This window comes from Lepidochelys olivacea (assembly GCF_965140295.1).
Source record: "Lepidochelys olivacea isolate rLepOli2 genome assembly, chromosome: 15".
NCBI lineage: Eukaryota > Metazoa > Chordata > Testudines > Cheloniidae > Lepidochelys > Lepidochelys olivacea.
The window spans coordinates 13,739,866-13,762,148 of NC_140425.1; the positions used below are offsets into that span (position 1 = coordinate 13,739,866).

At 46.9% G+C, this 22,283-nt stretch overlaps 1 protein-coding gene across 9 annotated transcripts; it reads left to right on the plus strand.

Moving 5' to 3' along the window:
- Window positions 1-916: 916 nt before the first annotated feature.
- ANHX (anomalous homeobox) lies at window positions 917-21,654 on the plus strand (the record flags this gene model as incomplete). 9 transcript variants are annotated; one of them, XM_084648745.1, is made up of 10 exons in its annotated part: window positions 917-1,057; window positions 4,864-5,134; window positions 5,882-6,006; window positions 6,238-6,361; window positions 10,474-10,660; window positions 11,549-11,681; window positions 12,055-12,347; window positions 13,239-13,389; window positions 16,750-16,837; window positions 20,031-21,654. In XM_084648745.1, the coding sequence occupies exons 2-10, from the start codon at window positions 4,886-4,888 to the stop codon at window positions 20,121-20,123; spliced, it is 1,443 nt and encodes a 480-aa protein (XP_084504871.1). In that variant the 5' UTR covers window positions 917-1,057; window positions 4,864-4,885. The 9 variants fall into 9 exon arrangements, with proteins under 9 accessions (XP_084504871.1, XP_084504869.1, XP_084504873.1 ...); XM_084648743.1 differs by having other exon boundaries at window positions 922-1,057; window positions 4,861-5,134; XM_084648740.1 differs by lacking the exon at window positions 917-1,057 and adding an exon at window positions 1,069-1,192 and having other exon boundaries at window positions 4,861-5,134.
- Window positions 21,655-22,283: the final 629 nt, after the last annotated feature.

The following is a 22,283-nucleotide window of genomic DNA, read 5'->3' on the forward strand; positions in this document are numbered from 1 at the left end:
ATTGGGTCTCTGCCCTTTAAGCTGTCAGGACTTGCTGTTTTGGGGTACTCTGGGCCCAGAGATGTGTGTCATGCTGCAGGAGCAAGGAATCAGTTGCTGTAGGGGAAGATCCACGTCTCGGGAGAAATCAATGACTGCTGAACACAAGATGCCGTTGATTACAGGATTGAGGAAGATTGTGAACAGAAACGAGAGAGAGAGATGGGTCATAAACATTGTTTCAACAAAAATGTGTCTTTATCCCCAAAAAGTTTCTGTATCCAAGAACCAGTGTTTGAGTGACTGTATCTGATAGGTTTCAGAGTAACAGCCGTGTTAGTCTGTATTCGCAAAAAGAAAAGGAGTACTTATGTATGTACAAAAGTCTGGTTTGAGCTGCCACCCTCTTCATTTAATTCATCTCAGTGTATTGTAATTACCAGTGCATGTCTGGTTCCTATTACATTAATTTTTTTTAAAGTTATTTCCTACCATTTTTCCATGCAGGTACCTTGCTGTAAACTGCTGTCACCTAGTTTACTCAACTGCCTTACTATGAAAAGTCCCTATTTTACACATACAATAGCCGCTCCGTCTAACTAAGCTTTTTGTTTAAAAAAAAAAAAAAGTTGACTGCTACACTTTCCTAGGGGCAGGGAAGTATTTGGTGGGGGGGATAGGGAAGCGAATCCCCCTGCAATGTTTACTGAAAGGTTTTATAAAGGACCCCTTTTTTAAAACGAGACTGTCCCTATCACAGGGAGTTGCGGCTTTCCAACGTTCAGCTGCCCTATTTACTTCCGGACTGTCCGGTCTACCCTGAAACGTGGTTAGATTTTAAATCCCTCCGAAACTTCACTTTGAGTGGAAACGCTGCCCCGCCTCCACTGGCCCGGGCGTTGCTGTTCTTGCCGCACCCGCGTGGGGCCCTGTTGGATCCCGCACTGCGCACCCCGGGGGGGAGAGAGCTCTGACCCTTGGCCGTGGGGCGTTTGCAGGCCACGTGCCAGAAATAAACCGGCCTGAGCCCAGGCGGCAACGGAGCAGGGGCCGGGCCCCAGCGCGGGTCCTGCAGCGGGTGCGTTCCCGGGGCGCGTCCCACGGGCGCCGCGTGTCCGGGGGCGGCCCCGAGCTCCTCCCCGCGGCAGCTCCCGGCAGCGCTGGGACTCGCAGCCCGGCCGGCGCCAAGGCCGCCGATGGCCGCCCGCGGGAGGTACAGCGGGGGCCGGGCGCGCCCTGGGCTCGGGCCCCCCGGGTCGGGGGTTCTCCGGCTGCTGTCGCGGGGGACCCGCTGGGCGCCCTCTAGGCAGGGCCCCTAATGGCCGGCTCCCCGCCTAGCCCTTCCCGTGTCTCCGCTGCGGGGAGAGGGGGCAGGACACGGCGGGGGGCCGGTTACAAAGCGGGGGCAGGGCTGAAGGAGGCCCGGAGGGGGCAGGCTCCTAGGTGGGGCAGCAGCAGCCTCTTCTGCGGGCCCCTGAAGAGCGTCTGGAAAAGAGGTTTTTAGGGTGTTCCAGACCTAGCCCAACACCCCTTGGTGGGCTTCCGCCTGCGTGTCATGGAGGAGCCCGAGCCCCCTTGCTTCTAGGGCTGGCATGAGCTTAGCCACTCTGCGCTGCGCCCCGGGGCTGGTTCACACAGTGCCTGGCTGGGGTGTGGGCCAGGCCTGGTAGCCCTGCCCGAAGATAAAGCTTTTTTCTCCCAAGTTCATGGAGTTTTCACAGCTGCATTTGTATTTCGTGGATACCACAGGGGAAATTCATGAGCCTCCATCAGAACAGTGTTAGCTGTCTGACACCGCCGGTGTTGTAGGGGTTTCCCCGGGGCAGCAGGTTTGCAGAAAGGTTGGTGGTGCCCAGAGCCTGCCCCTGCAGACTCTGCTCCCTACCTGCCTAAGGCACTGAGAGGGAGTTTGGGTATGGGGGAGGAGGTCTGGGGTGCAAGCCTTGGGCTGGGGCAGGGGTTTGGGGGGTAGGAGGGGTGCAGGCTCTGGGAGGAAGTTTGGGTGCAGAAGGGGTGAGAAGTTGGGCTCTGGGAGGGAGTTTGAGGGGGGTTGTGGGGAGGGTGCAGGCTCTGGGCTGGGGCAGGGGGTGGGGGTGCAGGAGGGGGGGAGGGATGCAGGCTCTCGGCTGGGGCAGGGGTACAGGAGTAGGGGTTGAGGGGTGCAGGCTCTGGAAGCGAATTTGGGTGTAGGCTCTGGGCTGGGGGTGCGGGCTCTGGGAGGGAGTTTGGGGGCGGGAGGGAGTGTGGGGGAAAGGGGGGGCGGCACTTACCTTGCGCTCCTAGGCAGGGCAGGCTGGGGGGGCTACCCCTAGCACTGCCCTTGCAGCTTCCTATTGGCTGCAGGGGCACTTGGGGTGGGAGCAGCGCGCATAGACATAGACCCACCCCGCCCAGGGGCCACAGAGAGGGGCCGGCAGCCACATGGAGCGAGCAGGCAGGAAGCTGCTCAGCTCCACTGCGCTGCCGGTGGTGGGTGGGGGCCCCGGGTGGAAGGTGGGGCCGTGGGAGAGACCCAGCCAGGAATATTCCTGGTGCCCAGGCACCACGGGCCCACAGAACTCGCCACTTATGGGGGTTTCCCCATTGTGCCCTGGAGAACCAGGAGACTGTTCTTAACCCACAGCATTTGGGACTTCCAACCACTGGATATGCACCACACCACTCTTGCCCAACTCTGAATATATTCAGAACCATAATTTCAGATGTGCGTTCTGTTTTAATCGCTGTGGACTCATGTAGGATGACTTCTTCCTCCCACCTCCCCACCTTTTTGTGTGTGTGGTTTTTTGTTTTTTTTAAGTGATGCCTTTATTTGCTTTTGGCTGTGTATTTTAGTTTTCCCCTGTTGTTTGCAGGCTAGGAAATTCTTTTTAAGGTGACTTGTCCAAGGACAACTGGGATCGACAGTGTGGTTGTCTGATGATAAAGTGTTTGACCTGATTATTTTTGGAGCCAAAATGAGTTATTAAAATGAATCTGTTGTATGGATATTGCATGTCCCTACCTCAAGGACAAGTTGCAGAGCCAGTCAGCACTTAAAATTCCTGTGTGTGCTGATCCAGTGCCCCTTGAAGTCAGTGGAGAGATTCCTGTTGACTTCAGTGGGTGTTGGATTTGTTCCTGTCTGACTTGAGGTTGAAAATTAAAACTGGACTCCCAGTCCAGAACCACTGTAAATGCAATTAGGGCTTTTTCTTCGCTGTGGGGGGGAGTGCATTTTTAACCCATGTTAAGCTAACCTGTGTTAAAATCTTGGTGAAGACAAGGTTGTTGTAGTTTTAACTCATGTTAGCTAGTCAAAGTAAACTCTACAGTAGAATTTCCTAATCTTCTAGCAATAGATTAAAAATAAAATATAAAACTAATGCTAAGCATCCAAATGAAGGCATAATTTAAATAAAAAGGTGGGGGGGGGGTGAAAGGGGAGCGAGAAGACTTAAGCATGAGCCAACTATGATTAAATGCTAGGGTTTACCTTGACCAGGTAATATGTGTTAAAACCTACAACTGCCTTGTCTTCACCAGAATTTTAACACAGATTAGTTAACAAATTTAAAAATACACCCTTTTCCTCATCAAGAAAAGGCATATGGCTTTGTCTTCACCACAGTAAAAAGTGTGCTTAAATCAATGTAGTTGTCTCAATGTAAAATCCGAGTCGAGACCAGGCACTGAAGTTTTCACCTCAGTGAAACCTGAGACCAACCCCAGCTAGCTACATAGAGGTAAAAATTACCTGTGCCTTATCTCCACTAGGATTATACAGTGAGATGGCCAACTTGATGCAAAAACACACCTTTTTTGCAGTGAAGACAAAGCCTGAGGGTCAGCAATGGATGACTTGCCCATGTGGTCTAGTCTACTTAGCTAAACTCTTTCTCTGTCTCTCAGCAAGTTGCATTCTGTCCCAGGGGTTCTCAAACTTTATTACACTGTGACCCCCTTCTGACAACAAAATTTACTACGTGACCCCAGGAAGGGGGACCAAAGCCTGAGCCTACCCAAGCCCCACTGCTGTAGGTGGCGGGATCAAAGCCAAAGCCTGGGCGATGGGGTTCGGGCTTTTGCCCTGGGCCCCAGCAAATCTAACGCCAGCCCTGGTGACCCCATTAAAATGGGTTCACGACGCACTGGGGTCCCAACCCACAATTTGAGAACCACTATTCTGTCCTATTCTTCAAGAGGAGCATATGTAGCTAATTCTGTAGGTACTCCTTCCAAAGTTCAGTGTGCAGAGAAGTTACCACTTGATGGCATTTACAAGAATACAAGAGACCAGTGAATCACCTGCAGGTCACTTGTCCCTGTAATTTATTGCACTTGTGGAGTTTTAGATGCTCCAAGTCAGTGTTTTTCCAATGGGCAGAAAGTAACTTTATCTCACCGACCCAGATTGAGGTTTTAGTTACCCCATTCTGCTGGATAATTAGATTTTGCCCAACTGGTCGGTGGTTACAATTATGTAGCAGACTAAATTTTTTGTGGGAGGAGCATTTTTATAAATAATTACTTTAAACATGTATTCAATGTATTTTCTATCTTTACCTTTTACTGATGCTCATTTGCCCTGTATTTTGTTCTCTAAGTTTGATGATTACAAAGTGTTCCACCGTCTTGTCATTTGGGGCAAGTCACTGTACCTCTCTGTGTCTCAGTTTTCCCACTTGCAAGCCTGGAATACTACTTGTCTTAACAGGAGGATTGAGAGGCTTAACTACTCTTTGTAATTTGAAAAACTCAGGTAGAAAGTGCTATAGAAGTGCAGTGAAGTATTTTAACGTATAGTATAAGGGAGAATTAGAAGCTAGCAATGTGCCTTGATAGGGAGGGGAGTGTTCGTCTAGCAGCTCAAACATCAGATTCTGTTTCTTTGTTGCATAGAAGAGGTGTCCAGAGGAATGTAAGCATGAAGCGGTTCATGGCGCTGCTTAAAAAGAATAAAAACAAGGACCCTCCCCAGGCCAAGCTGCTCGATCTAGCAGGACAGCTCTGCTGCAATCTTCAGAGCATGTCTCCCAGTCTGGAGAAGCTGGTTGAGGCAATGATGGGGTGCAAGCTTCAGGAATATTTCCTCACCAACATCAATGTAGTCCGAGCCTATGTGCTTGTCCATATCCACAGGGGACAGCATGACACAGCCTGCAGACTCCTGGAGGTAGGAATGTGTTCTTGGTCACTTCAGTGAAACTACAAGGAGGGCAGGAAGTCGTGTTAGACAAGCAATGATAACATACATGTCAGGAGTCAGAACATCAGTGCTTACAGCAACAACAAGTAGGAGACTAGCCTGTTGGGGTCCCTGAGGAGTTTGGGGGAGGGGTATACAGTGCTGATCTCTGAGGGAAATCATGGACAAAACATCTGTTAGTAAAAGAAAGCAATTTTTGGCATGTAAAAGACTCCAGGGACCACACAAGTGCAATTCCCATTAGAATTGGGATCCTTCTTGTGCTTAAAGCTCACCATGTCCTTAAGTGTCTCGCTGGATCAGGTCCTGAGTGCTCAGCCCCTTGTAGGATGGACCCATAGGTGGGATGGTGCGAGAGGATGGACTCATGGGTGGGATGGTGCGAGGAAGCTTGGGCTGCCAGTGATCGTGCTATGTGTGTTCTGTGAAGAGAAGAGACTTCAGCTTCCAGAGCTGTCAGCTTAGGTCCATACACCAGGTCTAAATTCACTAGGTGCATAATGAGCTCTTTTCTTGCACAAGGAGCCCTGTGCAGGTTTGAGAAGTAACAGTGGGCCATAAGAGACTCATATTTCTGGGGAAGGCTACCAACTCAGCTGACCCAGTGTGAATCCCTTTCAGTAAGTTTCAGGATGCTGAGGGTTTTTTCCCCCTCTGTGAAAGACATTGGTTGACTGTCTGGAGAGGATGTGCTCAGCCCTGCCATTGTCTTAGTGTTGCAGGGTGAAAGAAAAGAAGGAGCTGGTGCAACTTTGGAATGAGATCCACTACCACAAAGTCATGGAGAAACACCACACAGATTCCCTGACACCGGTGCAGAAATTCCGGTGCAGGAAGAGGTACCTTGGCAGTGGGATGATCTGGTGCTCTTCTTTACTGTGATTTGGGGGTGTGGTGGATGGAAACTCAAGGGCTGTATTCACATCCTAAGATAGACGTTTATTGGGGAACAGGTTTCACCGTTAACCTGAAACTTTGGCCTATTCCTATTGCAATCAATGGCAAAACTTCCATTGAGTTTAATGGTGCAGTTTCGGGACCTTGGTGATTATACTTTCTTTTTTGCCTAGGAATCCTCCACCAGTTTCCCTCTGTCCTGAAGGAATAAAGGATCGAAACTATCCTGAAAAAGTGCGCCAAAAGCTGCACAGATTTGCTGCAAATGTGACAGTGAATCCAAACAAGGATCAGCGGGTATGGATGCTATATGCCACAGTAAGAAAAGGAGTACTTGTGGCACCTTAGAGACTAACAAATCTATTTGAGCATAAGCTTTCGTGAGCTACAGCTCACTTCATCGGATGCATGCAGTGGAAAATACAGTGGGGAGATTTTATATACACAGAGAACATGAAACAATGGGTGTTACCATACACACTGTAAGATTGAAGTGTTCTCCAACTGGTTTTTGAATGTTATAATTCTTGATGTCTGATTTGTGTCCATTTATTCTTTTAGGTAGAGACTGTCCAGTTTGGCCAATGTACATGGCAGAGGGGCATTGCTGGCACATGATGGCATATATCACATTGGTAGATGTGCAGGTGAACGAGCCTCTGATAGTGTGGCTGATGTGATTAGGCCCTATGATAGTGTCCCCTGAATAGATAAGTGGACACATTTGGCAACAGGCTTAGTTGCAAGGATAGGTTCCTGGGTTAGTGGTTCTGTTGTGTGGTTGCTGGTGAGTATTTGCTTCAGGTTGGGGGGCTGTCTGTAAGCAAGGACTGGCCTGTTTCCCAAGATCTATGAGAGTGATGGGTCATCCTTCAGGATAGGTTGTAGATCCTTGATGATGCGTTGGAGAGGTTTTAGTTGGGGGCTGAAGGTGACAGCTAGTGGCGTTCTGTTATTTTCTTTGTTGGGCCTGTCGTGTAGTAGGTAACTTCTGGGTACTCTTCTGGCTCTGTCAATCTGTTTCTTCACTTCAGCAGGTGGGTATTGTAGTTGTAAGAATGCTTGATAGAGATCTTGTAGGCGTTTGTCTCTGTCTGAGGGGTTGGAGCAAATGCGGTTGTATCGTAGAGCTTGGCTGTAGACAATGGATCGTGTGGTGTGGTCTGAGTGAAAGCTGAAGGCGTGTAGGTAAGTATAGCGGTCAGTAGGTTTCCGGTATAGGGTGGTGGATGTGACCATCGCTTATTAGCACCGTAGTGTCCAGGAAGTGTCTCTCTTGTGTGGACTGGTCCAGGCTGAGGTTGATGGTGGGATGGAAATTGTTGAAATCCTGGTGGAATTCCTCAAGGGCTTCTTTTCCATGGGTCCAGATGATGAAGATGTCATCAATATAGCACAAGTAGAGCAGAGGCATTAGGGGACGAGAGCTGAGGAAGCATTGTTCTAAGTCAGCCATAAAAATGTTGGCATACTGTGGGGCCATGTGGGTACCCATAGCAGTGCCACTGACTTGAACGTATACATTGTCCCCAAATGTGAAATAGTTATGGATGAGGACAAAGTCACAAAGTTCAGCCACGAGGTTTGCCGTGACATTATTGGGGATACTGTTCCTGATGGTTTGTAGTCCATTTTTGTGTGGAATGTTGGTGTACAGGGCTTCTACATCCATAGTGTCCAGGATGGTGTTTTCAGGAAGATCACTGATGGATTGTAGTTTCCTCAGGAAGTCAGTGGTGTCTCGAAGGTAGCTGGGAGTGCTGGGAGTCTAGGGCCTGAGGAGGGAGTCTACATAGCCAGACAATCCTGCTGTCAGGGTGCCAATGCCTGAGATGATGGGGCGTCCAGCATTTCCATGTTTATGGATCTTGGGTAGCAGATAGAATAACCCTGGTTGGGTTCTAGGGGTGTGTCTGTGTGGATTTGTTCTTGTGCATTTTCAGGGAGTTTCTTGAGCAGATGGTGTAGTTTCTTTCAGTAACCCTCAGTGGGATCAGAGGGTAATGGCTTGTAGAATGTGGTGTCGGCAAACACTTCAATCTCCCTGGTCACTCGATTACAGACCTAAAAGTTGCAATTCTTCAACAAAAAAACTTCAGAAACAGACTCCAACAAGAGACTGCTGAATTGGAATTAATTTGCAAACTGGACACCATTACATTAGGCTTGAACAAAGACTGGGAGTGGAGGTGTCATTACACAAAGTAAAACTATTTCCCCCCCTGCCCCCACTGTTCCTCACACGTTCTTGTCAACTGCTGGAAATGGCCCACTTTGATTATCACTACAAAAGGTTTTTTTCTCTCTCCTGCTGGTAATAGCTCACTCTCTCATACCTGATCACTCTCGTTAGTGTGTGTATTGTAACACCCATTGTTCACAAAAGCTTATGCTCAAATAAATTTGTTAGTCTCTAAGGTGCCACAAGTCCTCCTTTTCTTTTTGTGGATACAGACTAACACAGCTGCTACTCTGAAACCTGTCAATATGCCACAGTGTTACTCAGGCTGTTGCTGAAGGTTGCCTTGCACGGGAACAGCAGCAACTACTGTGATCAAAGCCACATAAATGTTTCCAATCTAATCCCTTGTTTCAGTCAGTTTTTGGACTGAAGTTTCTCATGTTTGATCATTGCCCAAAGGGGTGTGCATTTTAATTTTTTTTAAGCTAAAGCAAAAGAAATCCAGTTGTTATGTGGAGCAAAGAAGTGGAAGAAAATGTATTCCCTGTTATAATAGTGTTTTAACAGCTCTAGTGTTGAAATGGCTGGGTGAAATTTGGCAGGGAAATAGCTCTTACTGAGAAGCACTGTAGGCGTTCTGGTGCTAACTGGTTGTGATTTGACTGAATTATAACCCATTTAAAAGTGCACTGAGTTTTCTTGCTAGACTTGTAAAGTTTGCAACCAGGATAGTCAGCCCTTGTGCGTATGTGCATGTAGCTTAGCTGGACAGAGACAAATGTAGTGAAAGTGGCCTTTGAATGAGCCAGGACTTGGCAGGAATCCTTGTCTGATTCCCTGTTTTATAAGGTAAAAACTGCAGTGCTCCTAAAATTTTCACTCAAGGGGCTCCCTCCTTCAAGCCCCCAAGGTTATGGGGAACAGGTTATTCTGGGCATGTTTAGCTTAGTTCTGCATTGTGAAATTTGTTTTTTTTTTTTAAATATTTTTCATTAAAACAGCAGCAACTTACAAAAATCTGTTTTAAGAGAATGCTAAGGTTGCTCAGTTAAGCACTTAAAAGTCAGGAAGTGACAGTGGAAAGTAGCACACTAGATCATTACTTTGTCCTGTTGTGTGCGGGCATTATGATACACGATCATGTAATTTATCAAGTAGTTTAATATAATAGATAATTTTTCTATAGCCTTAGATATGTGCATGTGTACTACTTCGAGTCTCTTAAAGTTATTTTATGCAATGCACACAACAAGCCATTCTTATGCAGTATTCTACTGATTAAATATAACAACATAGAATAATAGTGAAATTTGCTAGCATGCATAAGGTACCCAAGTCTGTGACCAAATTAGCTTTGTAGTTAACTTCCTTGTTCCCTGAATTACACCCCAGGAAGGTTGCACTTCTGATTGAAAAGAAAATATATAATACATGTATGTTGACTAAATTATTAAACTACTTACTTGAGAGAGAGGAAAATCTATTATATAAATAGCCAAAATCAATAAAGACATAGTTTCATTATCACAATGATAATATAGTACGTTTAAAAGTAAGAAAATATATTACAAGATGCTACACATGTATCTAATATAGAAAAAAATGTTATACTGTATTTAAGAAATCTGTGATCATTTAATGAAAGATTATAGTAATGATTATATATAAGGGAGAAGAGTAAAGGTTACATGTGTAACCTTAACTGTGGCATTTCTTGACTTTTGATTGCTTAAATCAAATGTTCTCTTAATGTAGTTTTTTAATGTAATACACAGGAGATTTTAAAGACCTGTCATAGATTATTTCTTAAGGCCAGAATGGACCATTATGAGAGTTTAGTCTGCATAAGGCAAGCCAGAGAATTTCACCCAGTGATTCCTGCGTTGAGCCCAATAATTTGTCTTCCAATGGTAAATTACGTTCAGTTTTAAAAATGTGCTTATTTCCATTAGTTGGTTATTTATATCAGTTAAATTACAAATAAGGCAAAAACCCATTGGGATTCTTGGGGTTCCCTTTCTCAAATAGGATGTCAAGGGAGAATTAACTTTTTCTGTTCTCTTCCTCTTTATGAGCTGATCAATCAGTGGGAGCTATGCATGTTCTCCAGGTACCTGCATAAGGGTCTGGAAGCTCATACTGTCTGATGGCTTTTGGAAACTGGAGGGACGAGCATGGTTATTTGGATGTGCTTTATTCTTTTTCCCCTGATTACCTGGATCTGCAGGAGGGTTTGGCTCAGGATATGAACCTGCAGCCAAATCAGGTCTATAACTGGTTTGCCAATTACCGTCGTCGTCAAAAAACCCGGCTCAGTCGGCTGGAAAAGCTCATCAATTCAACCAATGAGGAGCCGTCAACTCACCAAGCAAAACATCAGCCTGATAGTGGATCCTGCATTCCACAAGCTGCAGGTTGGTCTCCTCCGAGTGGGCTTGGGATATGGAAGCCTGTTTTAGGATCACCTCATGATAAACAGAGGAGTCACTATTAGCTACCCCTGCTTCCTTGGGATCAGTAACTCAGCATTACTGAATCAAGCAGACATGGCAGGATTATGCTCTGGTATACAGGCCTCCTGTTTGCGCTGTCAGCCATTAGTGTGGAAATAGGGAGTTTGTATCAAAGTCATCTCCTCCTTGCAGCACTCTATTCCTGTAGGGCATCATTGTTGACACAATGGGTGTCAAAAGAGTTATAGCAGAGTTGACTCCTACTGCTGCATCCAACTGTTAACATGGTAGACACCACTCTGGAGAGGGTATAGCGGGTGTCATGGCAGTTGACAGTGCTCACGCATTGGTGAAGTTGGCATCTGGTTCCTTCCAGCCCCACACCTCCATGGACGTAGCATGTCACTTTCCTAATGTCTTGCCCTTCACCAGCCTGGCAAGTGAAAATCTGAAGGTTGCACCTACATCTCTCACACTACCCAAATGCCTTGTCAAGGTTGGACAGGGTGCAAAGCGCCAATCTAGATCATGAATACTAAGAGTTGCTAGCAACACAATAATAGTTTAGAAGAATCCTGTTCCCCAAGCTAATAAGTGGGGTAGCCTGGTGCAGACATGTGACCCTGGAGCCGCAATTCACTCCAGTAAAACTTAGTACAAAACCTGAGCATTTCCATTGCACCCTTCCAGGGTCATAACCAGAATTCAGTCATCAATAATGACAGGGGGAGCCCTGTTGTATTTGCCCACTAGCACCAACCTTTGTTAGTTTCCTTTCGGCATCACAACTGTACTGACCCTAGGGCTCCCAGGAGTATTGGGTCACCTACCCTGTTCTGTGTCTTGCAGATGCATTTCATGCAGGCGTTGGCTCGGAGCAGAAAGAGATTACCCTTGTGCCCTGTGGTCCGGGGTGGGAGCAGTCAGCTGCGGGTCTGGACTGGTCTGCTGATGGGACCTTTTCAAAGTTGCTAGAATCCAGGTGATGTATGAGGGAATCTCATCATTCTAGGAGAAGTGCAGTGACTGCGTGACTTTAATCTCCCTCGCAGGACTGACATTCCCGTCAAGCTGGCAGTGCCCAGTGAGACCAGTTTGGAGTCTTGACTCCTTTCATAGATGGGAGTGATCAGTGCCCCAAAATCAGCTTCAGCCATTCTGAGCAGCTGGCACAGACTCGCCATCCCCCTGGATTGGTGCTCCGGGGTTCAGTTGGCAGTGACTCCTTTCTAGGAGACAGGGGGCTTAGGGGTGGAGCTGCTATAGGTACTGAGCAGCGGTTTCTCCCATTAAGAGATGATCATGCTCTTTGTAGAGCAGTAAAGTCAAGCCTCTCATTCACTGCATCACTATAGCTTTCTGCAGAGCAGTGAGTTACAGGAAATGAGGTCAACTAAAACTTCAGTGACCCCTCTCAACACTGAAGAGCCTACCGCTTTCTGCACTAAGGCTGAGCACAGAATAAGCCTTAGCTCTTCCACCACGGAGACCAGACAGACGTCAAGTTTTACTGCCACTAGCCCCTGGCTGGAGAACTTTGTCCTGTGCTCCTGTCGCTCGCTTCCCTTCCAAACAGAATATCTGGACGCAACGCAGCCAACTCCCAGTGCAGAAGGAGTCTCTGGCGAGAGCAGCCCTGGTAGAGCAGGTAAGTGGAACTGCCCTCTGTTCAGAGCCATTGTTGGTTTGAAAACAACTTGATTTGTTGTCTTAGACCTTCCTGCTTCCACAGGCAGCCTCCTCTGTCTAGTGACAAGCAGGGGAGCTGGACTTAACCTGAGCTCTTGGGTCCTGCTCTCAACAGGTCAGGGAGCAAGTCTGAAAATTGAGATCACTGGGCTTGACCAGCGTTTATTTTTACCCCTGTACCTCTTTGCTCAGGCTGCAGGCCCTCCAGCCACTTCTGTGAGGCCACACTTACTCCTTAGCTGCTCCCCTGGCCAGCTCCCTTCAGCTGTTTGCTGTTCACCTTAATCGGCTACTAGCTTTTAAATATTTAAACCCTCTTGGTTCTCAACAGCCGAGTGCTGCTTGCCCTGGCACTGGCTAGGCAGTCCCTCTCAGCAGGCACTCACCTCCTGGCTGTGTGTCACTCCAGGGCACCCAAGCCCTCCTGCTAGCAGAGCGTATCAGTCCTTCAGAAACATACCCTTTTTCAGTTTCTTGTCCTTACTTGATCTTCCTTGTCTTTTGCACCTCTCCCTTTCTTTCCCCTGCCTTCTTACTCGCTCCATCCTGTCCCACCCCATGTAGTTCACTGATCCTGCAGCTTTCCCTGTCTTCTCCCCCTTCTCTGGAATGGTCTAATTTGGACACATTAATTCATGTCTCCAGAGCTGAGAAGGGAAGTTGGATGGAAGTGGTGGGGAGAGGAGCAGCCAGTCTTGCAGCAGCTAGGTGCCAGTTAATTACTGTGGCTGGCCATAATTATGGGTGTAGGATTGTGGTGCGTCTGTCATGCAGCCTCTGATGAGGAAGGCTGGGTTTGTGGGCTGAGTCTTGTTATCCGCAGCTCGCTTAACATTGGCATTTACTCCAGCAGGTGTCAGAGCTTCTGGGAGCAGGGTCCCTCGAGGTGGCTGTACTGAGGCCAGTTCAGAAAGCATCAGTCACCAGGCAGATTTAGAGATTGAAAGTTTCATGCTTAGAGAAGGACATCTAGGGCCCCTGGAAGCCATTCTTCCCCACAGGTAACAGGCGTGGAGGACACAAGTGAGAATGGAGTTCTGTGCTCCGTTCTTTCCCTGGTCTCCAGGCTCCCTGCCTTTGAGCAGGGCTTTGGGAACAGTGTGATGATACTTCCCACACCGGGGGCCTGATTCTCCCACTGCCCTGGCCTTGTGTTGACGTCTTCATCTGTGCACAGGGGTGTGAAATGCTACATAATTGCACTCACTGTGCGCAGCGTAAATGCCTCCACATAGTACAGGGCAAAGGAGAATCAGGCCCCCAGTCTTGTACGAGAAGGGACAAATCCATCCCACCCCCATCTGAACTGGGTTCAGTGTCTGAACTGCTTGCCCAGCTTGTTTCTAACAGTGGATGCCACCTGTCCTGAGTGTGATGGGCCCATCCTCAATCCTGACAGCTGGGTTTATGGAGCCTGTGAATCATCCTGAAATAGCTTTTGGAGATGCACAGCATCAAAACAAGTTTCTTCCATCCAGCAGGATATCAAAGGTGGCAGTCCCTGAACTCCAGCTGCACTGTCTGTCTGTCTCTGCACCAAGGTTTCTGTCTGTACGAGATGTTTCATGGTTGCAGGTTTTCCCCTACAGGTTTTGCAGCTCATGGGATGCAAAAATGCCCTGGTACCATCGTAATGTTACATAGCAGTAGATGTCACAGAGAAAATATCATGAAGTTGCTTTTGTTTACTAACCTGCAGGAGAAAATACAATCAGCAACCTCCTATCCCAGACCTTCTCCTCCATTCTTTCTACCATTTGTGTAATAATGACATTATCAAACACTATGTAATTAATTCTCACAGAAGTCCTAGTAGATAGATAAGCATTATTATCCCCATTTTATAGATGAGGATACTGAGGCATGGAGAGGTTATGTGACTTGCCAAGGGCACAAAGGGAGTCAGTGTGAAGGTTGGGAATAGAACTCAAAACTTCTCATTCCCAGTCCCTTGCTGAAATGTCTTGACGCTTTTCCTGTCTTCCTCTGCAGTTTTTGCCAGGACTAGCATTTCAAATATCCCATACTGGGTGGTTTGGGATTGCCCAGGCCTGGGGATTGTAATAGACACAATGGGGCAGGGCTGCAGGCTGAGTTCTGGGATTCATACAGTCTTAAATAGCAACTAAAGGTCAAGAAGGATCATAGAGGAGCCGCTGTTGACGTTATGGCTGGATTTAAAACCGTATGTTCTGTTTCTAGAATGAATCATATTTATTTTTAAAATATATTCTGCAATTGGGGAAAATATAGGGTAAATGTCTCCTTGTTGCGGTATGTGACTTGGGTACATAACCAATGTCAAGAAGCTGCATGCCATCCCTCCTTATCATACTCCGGCAGTGGTAACCCTTGCTGATTGCAAGGACACCTAGACATGAGGACAGAGTTAGTTTCCTCTTCTCCTATCCGTGCTGCTACTGCTGCACATTGACTTATTACCTGCCTCAGTTTCTCCCAGGAGGGTTCTGAAATTGGCACAAGATGTAGAATTTTCAGAAGTGACTTAGGCATTTAGGGATCTGAGTCTCTATAAAGGCAATGGGACTTAGGGGCTCCTTAGTCACTTAGGTGCTTTTGAAAATGTTACCCATGGAGACTGGAAGCCACAGAGGATTGTCCTTCATTGTTATGGGCTAGACCTCTAATCAGTGGACATCTGGCCCAATGGTGAAAGGGGAATATCTTTGTGCTTGGTGGGCCACTGTAACCCCAACTAATCTTTGCCTCAGAGGAAAAGTTCCAGTTCCTTCCACTCAATAATAACAACAGTAATTAATAATAATATCACACTTAGCTCCTTCCATCTGAGGATCTCAGATATTAATTAAAGGAGCCTCTCAAACACCCTGTAAGGCATGTCAATGGCATTGTCCCCACTTTACAGATGAGAAAAGTGAGGCCTAGAGAGGGACATGACTTACCCAAGGTCACATGCTGTCAGTGCCTGGAATGGACTTCCAGCCACGTGCTCTCACTACCAGATCACCCTCTATCCCTTATTGATTGGTGACAATTGCAGGAGCAGATCTACAGGTCAACTGAGAGCACCTCAGTCTGCTTCTGTGTCATTGTAAAGGTGCTCACCCTGACTGGACTCAGCCTGAAAGCTCATTAGAACAACTCCAGGAGATTTCCTGCATCTCTTCATAGTCTGTCTTAAGCCCCTGGACTGTATCCAAATCCGGCTTTGTGATTTGCAGGGCCCACGGCTACAAGGAAGGAGTGTGGGGGAGGAATTGGACTATCTGGTCATGCTGCTGGGTGGGAATAGTTGTGTCCAGCAAGTAAACTATGGCTCCGTGTGGGGCCCCAAGCCACTGCTTGTTCAGACCAACCTTGCTGTGTCCTCCTTGCTCCTCTGGTTGGAGGGGGTGAAATTTGACGCAGCTCATGATTCATGCAGAGCAAAAGTCCCTAGTGATGGGCATTTGAAACAGAAAAGCCCACTCACCCTCATGGAGCAAGAAAACCTGGATTTTCCAGACAGCATGTTGGTTTAGGATGCACAAATGCTTTGGTGCTCATTGCAAATTGTGGGTGCTGCCTGCATTGTTGGGAACCTAACTCAGGCTGGTGGGAATGGTTCTAGCAATGGGTCCTCTGCTCTGCATCTGCTGTAAGCCAAGTGACAGTGAGGAGTGTTGCTGGGAGCAGCATGGACAGTACTGCTAACACAGCGGGCAGGATCTGGAGGTACCTCTGAGACTTGGAGGTGGTTATTGAGAGAAAGGGAGAGATGCATTCATCCCATCTGTCAAGTCATCTCCCCCCACTCCCCTTTCCCTGGCCTAGCACCTGTGGCTCTGAGCATAGCCAGCATTTCTGTGGCCCCAAGATGGGACCCTTGGGGGAAAGCCCAGATGTGATGTCTGGATGAGGGGCAAGCTGCAGGCTGAGATCTGAGACTCTCAGCTAGAGGCCTTGACAGATTGTAGAGGCAGCATTAAGGATGTTTTGGTTAGTTCGAAAAGCTGTGTATTTTGACTCTAAAATCATTGTTTTTGTCCTGTTCTCCAGGATAGACACAATCCTTGGTAGATGTCTCCTTGCTGTAGAGTGTGTTCTGGGTACACAGATTCCTGATTTTGCTTCTGTGCCAGCCCTCTTTAGCCCTGCTGGCAGTGACAGTGTTCTCACTGCAGGATCTGTTTAATTAAACCATTCTAATAAGGGTAGGGAGGTGGCGTGGGTTTACGTAAGTGCTCACCAGTCTGTGCACAGAAGCTTCTCCTGCAAATGTCCCTCCAGACCTGCTGCTGTGAGGCTAAAGTAAATGATGGGTCGTGCATGATTGCAAAGGGAACACCCAGGAGGTCTCAGATTCTCATGTAAGCTAACTTGTTCCGATGGTTTTCCAGTTCCCCCCAGGCTGTGCTTGGCAAATCCCAGTGTCCACCTGTTTCCACATCCCATCTGGAGGAAATCCAGGCCTTGGGACACAGCCAGGTAAGAGAATGCACTCAACCTATAAAGGAAGAGACATCGGGAGCGTAATCCTCTCCAGATGGAGATGGGAGATGTGAAGTAGAAAGTAGGGCAATTCTTTAAGGATCATCATGATGGGACAGGTAACAACAGCATATCCCATTGCTGATGTTCTTAGGATGTGGTGAAAACATGCACACAAGTGTTCTATTTCCAGGCTCTTCCACCAGAGGTAGGTCCCCTCCACTGACCAACATTTTCAAATGTGGCTGTCTAAAATTAGTCACCAGAATTGGTATAAACACATAACTCAGTGCTTTGATTTTGATAGGTGCTGAGCACTCAGAATTCCCATTCATTTTCAGAAGAGCTCAGCACAGTCAGTGCGTGTTGGGTCCTGGGCCCTTTTGAAAGGGGGTGCTGAACTCTGTATAGAAAATCCAGCCTTCCTTGCAAGGGAGCCACCTAGCTATTCTAGCCACAGCCTTTTACAAGGTGACATTTTCTTTAGCAGATTGAGCATTGGATGTCTAAGGTTTAATTTCTACTGGCTTTCTCCCTCAGTACAGGTGGGATTTATCTCTTGTAAATGAAATGTTTTTATCTCCTCCCTCAGCCATGGCATCATGTCCCGTCCTATAAAAGAAAGTGAAGATATTGGTAAATTTCTGAGTGTTTCTTTTTGAGAGCTGTGAGGCAGGTTTGACTAGTGTTCTCCTTTCTCCTTTCCTATTATCTTTATTCCTGTGTCCCTTAAAGGTCTTGGATCCTATGTAAGGCAGGCTAGCCTGGCTCTGACATTCATGCACAGTGACTTGGATATTTGGGCCATTGCAATCTCAGGATATTTACAGTGTGATAAGATTTCTTCCTAGGAAGAATATAAACTCCTTCAGTGCTGTCCATTGCTTACTGGCTTTTGCATGCTCAGAGGCAAATCCTTGAAATGGGAATAGCTGGTAAGCAATTTGGGTCTCTGACTGAGAAGCCTGGTATGGGGAATCCCAGCCGTCTATTGCTCACTCCCATTATTTAGTCACAGAGTCCAGTAGGCATTCAGGAAGGATTAGCTCCTGGTGGCATATTAAAGATGTTGATTCATGTCCTAGCAATTCTTCTCCTTTTAATGCTCAGAGACACCCCTCGACCCCAAGGTCTCCGAACCCAATCTAGGCAAGTTGTCAGAGGCCAATTCCCTGGGCAGTGTCCACCAAATACTAGAGAGGGATTTTCTTTCACATAAATTGCTTATCCAACCCTGATTAAATTAAACATATGTCACTGTAGCTGCTGATCCTGCAGAACATATCGTTTAATGCACTGTTTATGCACACTGTAGGAGGTCTGCACAGAACTGTGTATAGCTAACCACCCTAGATTGTGCATGCTTAAATGGTATGCACCTTCTAACAGCAGCTGTGTGGTTTGAATTAGGGATGTAAAATATTAAATGGTTAAACGGTTAACCGATAAGTATTAGTCTCACCGTTAATATATTGCAGTTAACGTTTGGTTGGGGCTGGCGGGGGTGAGGGTGTCACATGATGGGATGGAACTGCAGAAGCGGAACTTTCCCAGCCTCTGAGTTCTAATGTTACTATGACAATTCAGTTGTCACCAGCCAGGAAGGGAAGGGAGGGGACGCATGAGGCTCCGCCCAAGCTGTTGGTGTGACCAGATGTGGAGCGTGTGACTCTGCCACCCCCTCCCCCGAGGGGAGAATCCCTGTGATGGGGGACAGGGAGGAACCTCCTTCCTGAGGCAACGACCGGCCGGGCAGAAGGGGCATCTCCTACAGGGGGAGTGTGAAGTGCCGGTCTGCCTCATGGTGCCACAACCTGTCCCTGCCCCCCTAACCGCTCAGTTCAGACAGCTACAGCCCGTGCCCCCTCAGGAACCCCTATGTGTTCAGCATGGGTTTGTCTGGGCACCCAGACCCACCGGTCCCATGGCCTCCCACGGCTGCTGTACAGGCTGGGGCTCTGGGGATCACTGCCTCCATTTGCAGACCCCTTCCCTCTGGCTTGTTTGCCGTGTGTCTGCAGCGGCTTTCTCGGGACCCGTCAGGTGAAAAATAATATATTTAAAGCACAAATCTTCACTTGGGTGCCAGTACTAGGCTAGTACAGCCTCTGAAAAGTGACAAAGATAATAGATAGGTGGGGTAGATTGTGAACTTGTTAATGATTAAAGGGTTAACCGATATAACCGATGTTTAAATAGGTACTTTTAAAAATATTTACATCCCTGGTTTGAATCTGTTCTCCCAGTGTCATTAGCATTTTAGATATGACATTCTTTACAAAATGTTTCTTACTGTCCCTGAAAAGGGATTTTTCCCCCCGTAACAACCATCTTATAGAAGCAGAAAGTAATGCTGCAACAGGAAATAGTAAACAAAACAAATGAGTTAGTTTCCTTAGTAGGTGACCTGCTTTTTAACACTGCTATTTAAGGCAGCAGCATCCCTGAGGATGGAAGCAAGAAATCCAGTGTGCTGAGAGTTGTGGTGACACATTTCTGAATTGGATGATAAACAGTACAACCTAAGAAATTTCCATCTGACATCCATCTTGAACTACCTGTCACGTTTATTTCTTGGCCTCAGATTTACTGGTGTAGAGACCACTTAGCATCAGTTTCTGTTTTTCTTATACTGATATAATCTGGTGGAACAAATGTTTTGAAAAGATAGTTTAAAATGTCTGTTAACCCTATTGTGGGAGGCAGCTGCAGCTCTGAAGACAGTAACAGAGACACCCTTTGAGCCTCTAAGAGCAGCAGGATGAAGATCTTTATCTTGGAAAATGACCTTTTTACAGCCATAACATGAACCAGATGAGTAGGAAAGCTTTGGACATTGATGATGAATGAGCCTGTTCTAAGATTTCCAGGGCTCGCAGTCTCTCTGTTGCTAGAGCTTTCACATTTCTCCCATCTGGAAGGGAGACATTGTGGGTAAACAGTTTTTCCCTTTCTCTCTCTCACTCTGTGTGATGATTTGCCCTGTTGGTATTCAGTAAAAGGAACAAGAATTCCTCTTGCTTTCAGCCCCCTCTGTACATATACTCCATCGTTACCCCGGTACTCCCACACACATCTGTGCTCTTGTATCTCTGCTCAGGAAGGAAAACAGGAGCTCCTCTGCAGATGGTAATTGCATCCTTAAAGGAAGTGTACAATGAAGTTTGTCGTTCTTTATTTTGTCTTTCAGGTGCTGGAGAATCCACTAAGCGATCCCATGACCAGCGACACATTCTGGGCAGCATGGCTCCTCTTTGAATTCTCAGTTGGTGGTCGAATGTAACTCACATAGCTAGACTTTGTATGGTGGTCTGCAGTTCTCCAGTGATTGCCCCTTTCTCGCCAAAAGAGGCTGTGAGATAACACAGTGTAGTTAACTGGGAAAGGAGACCTTTTCTAATTGTTACTAAGTTCATTTTGACTACAGTTTTATCAAGAGTTTTAAAAGTAACAAAAGCAGTGCTCTCTGAGGTTCTTGCCGATCACAGACTTTAACTGGGACAATTTGAAGCTGCGTAGCCCGTTGCAAGTATTTAGTCACTGGTTCTATGGAAGTTAAATTGTTCAGATCACCCCGTATTCATAACTGGGGTGTATCTGGATGAGATGGTTCTGGGTCCACCTATTGTTGTTGTTGATGAAGTTGTGTAAAAAGACCTTCAATTCAAAGGGAGTAAAACCTCAGAAATGTCGTCTACAGTGTGGATGCCCTGTGGGTTTGTTAGGGCTGGAGAATTTGGGACCTAGCTGAGCCTTGATACAAAGCTGCCTCCTCCCGCCTCTGCAGTTCACTTGTGCTGTGAATTCTGGGGCACTGCAAATCCCATAGTGCCACAGATCACACGTTTTGGAGCACTATAGAATTCATAGCACCCAACAAAACTGTATTATAGAGGATGAGATGGGGAAAGCCAGAGTGTCAGGGCCCAGTAGCAGGTGGACCTTGAATTCCCCATGAAGGTCGGAGGAATGGAGAGGGTGGGGACATCTGAACCCTTTCAGTCCACACTTAGAATCCCAACTCCAGCTGGACAGGAGCTCTGCAACTGGTCCTAATGGTTGCCTTTCCCACAGTCTACTGAAACTGAAGGCCTGATTCTCTACTGCCTTGCACTTACACCTGTACAAAGTGAATGTAGAACACTACCATTTTCATTTGGTAGCATATTAAATTGACTTTGCATTTATTTTGCAGGTGCAAATGACTGCTTGAGGTGCAGGGCAGTGGAGAAGCAGGCCCTGTATGTCCCCAAGTACCTTGCAAAGCAGCTTTTGAGTTGTGCAGCCCCAGATTCCCTTAGACTGCAGGAGTATGTGGCCTCTAATAGAAATTGGTAACTGTATTCAGCTGAAGTCTAATACCTGAATTTTGGGCAAATAGCTGAGGCTCCTCAAATAACTGAGGATCGGAGGAGTGTACTGCGAACCGTTCCTCTGTCCAGATACTTTTTCCCAAACCAGCCTCCAAGCCATCTGCTTCTGCTCCCTCTCCATTGTGTTTTTTTGTTATATCACAGATCAGGAGCCCTGCACTTTTCCTTTTATCTCAACCTGGGGCTAAAAAATGGAAATTGTGAGAGAAATAGGGGAGGGGGGGTTCATTTGCACCCAGGCTTAAAAAAACTGAGGGGTAAATCATTGTTTAGCTTTTTAAGTATTTACCTCAATTGTGTATCTTTTAAAAAAAGATTCTGGATCACAAAAGAGGATCCTTCTTGCCTAGAGTCCAGGCCTGGGGTTCACGGGTGGAAGGCTGATGCCCACATTGACTCTCTTGTAATGAAGTAAGTTTGCAAATAAAGGTTATGAATGGACATCTCTCTCCATGGTTCATTTTCCACAGAGTAGAATATTGTGTGGTTATAAAAAGTCTTTTAAAAAGCATAATTCCACCAGGCCTCAGGCACGTTTGTGCTGTGAACCTACTACTGCGGGGTGTACAGGGAGCTCCCTCAGGAATTCATCTCTATAGTTCTTACCTAAGTCTCAGTACCAGCACTGGCATTTGATTGCTTTTTCTAACTCGGGTTCCAAACCTTTTGCATCTGAAACACTTGTGTTTGGAGGGGGCTATATGAGATTGTTGCTGTTTTTTAGTGAGGGGGATTTAGGTGAATTGGAGTGTATATGTGGTCAGGAGGGGAGCAGTCATTTGATGTAGTGGAGGCAGAAGGACTCTTTCAAGTCATTTTGAAATGTGTACTTCCTATCGTAACAGACTGGCTTTGTGCTGTCATTTTCAACACTGACTGGCTAGTTAACCCATCCCTCTCATGTGTAGAATAGTCTTGCAGCATGGAAGGGCTGCCACAGGCCATTTGTCGTTCTTAAAAACTACATAAATAATAAAATGCAGAGAAGAAAATGCTGGTCCCTATAGAGAGCTGATGTTTCAAAGCAAGTCCCAGCCCTGCTTCCGTCTGCCTCCTGATTGGGTATGGAT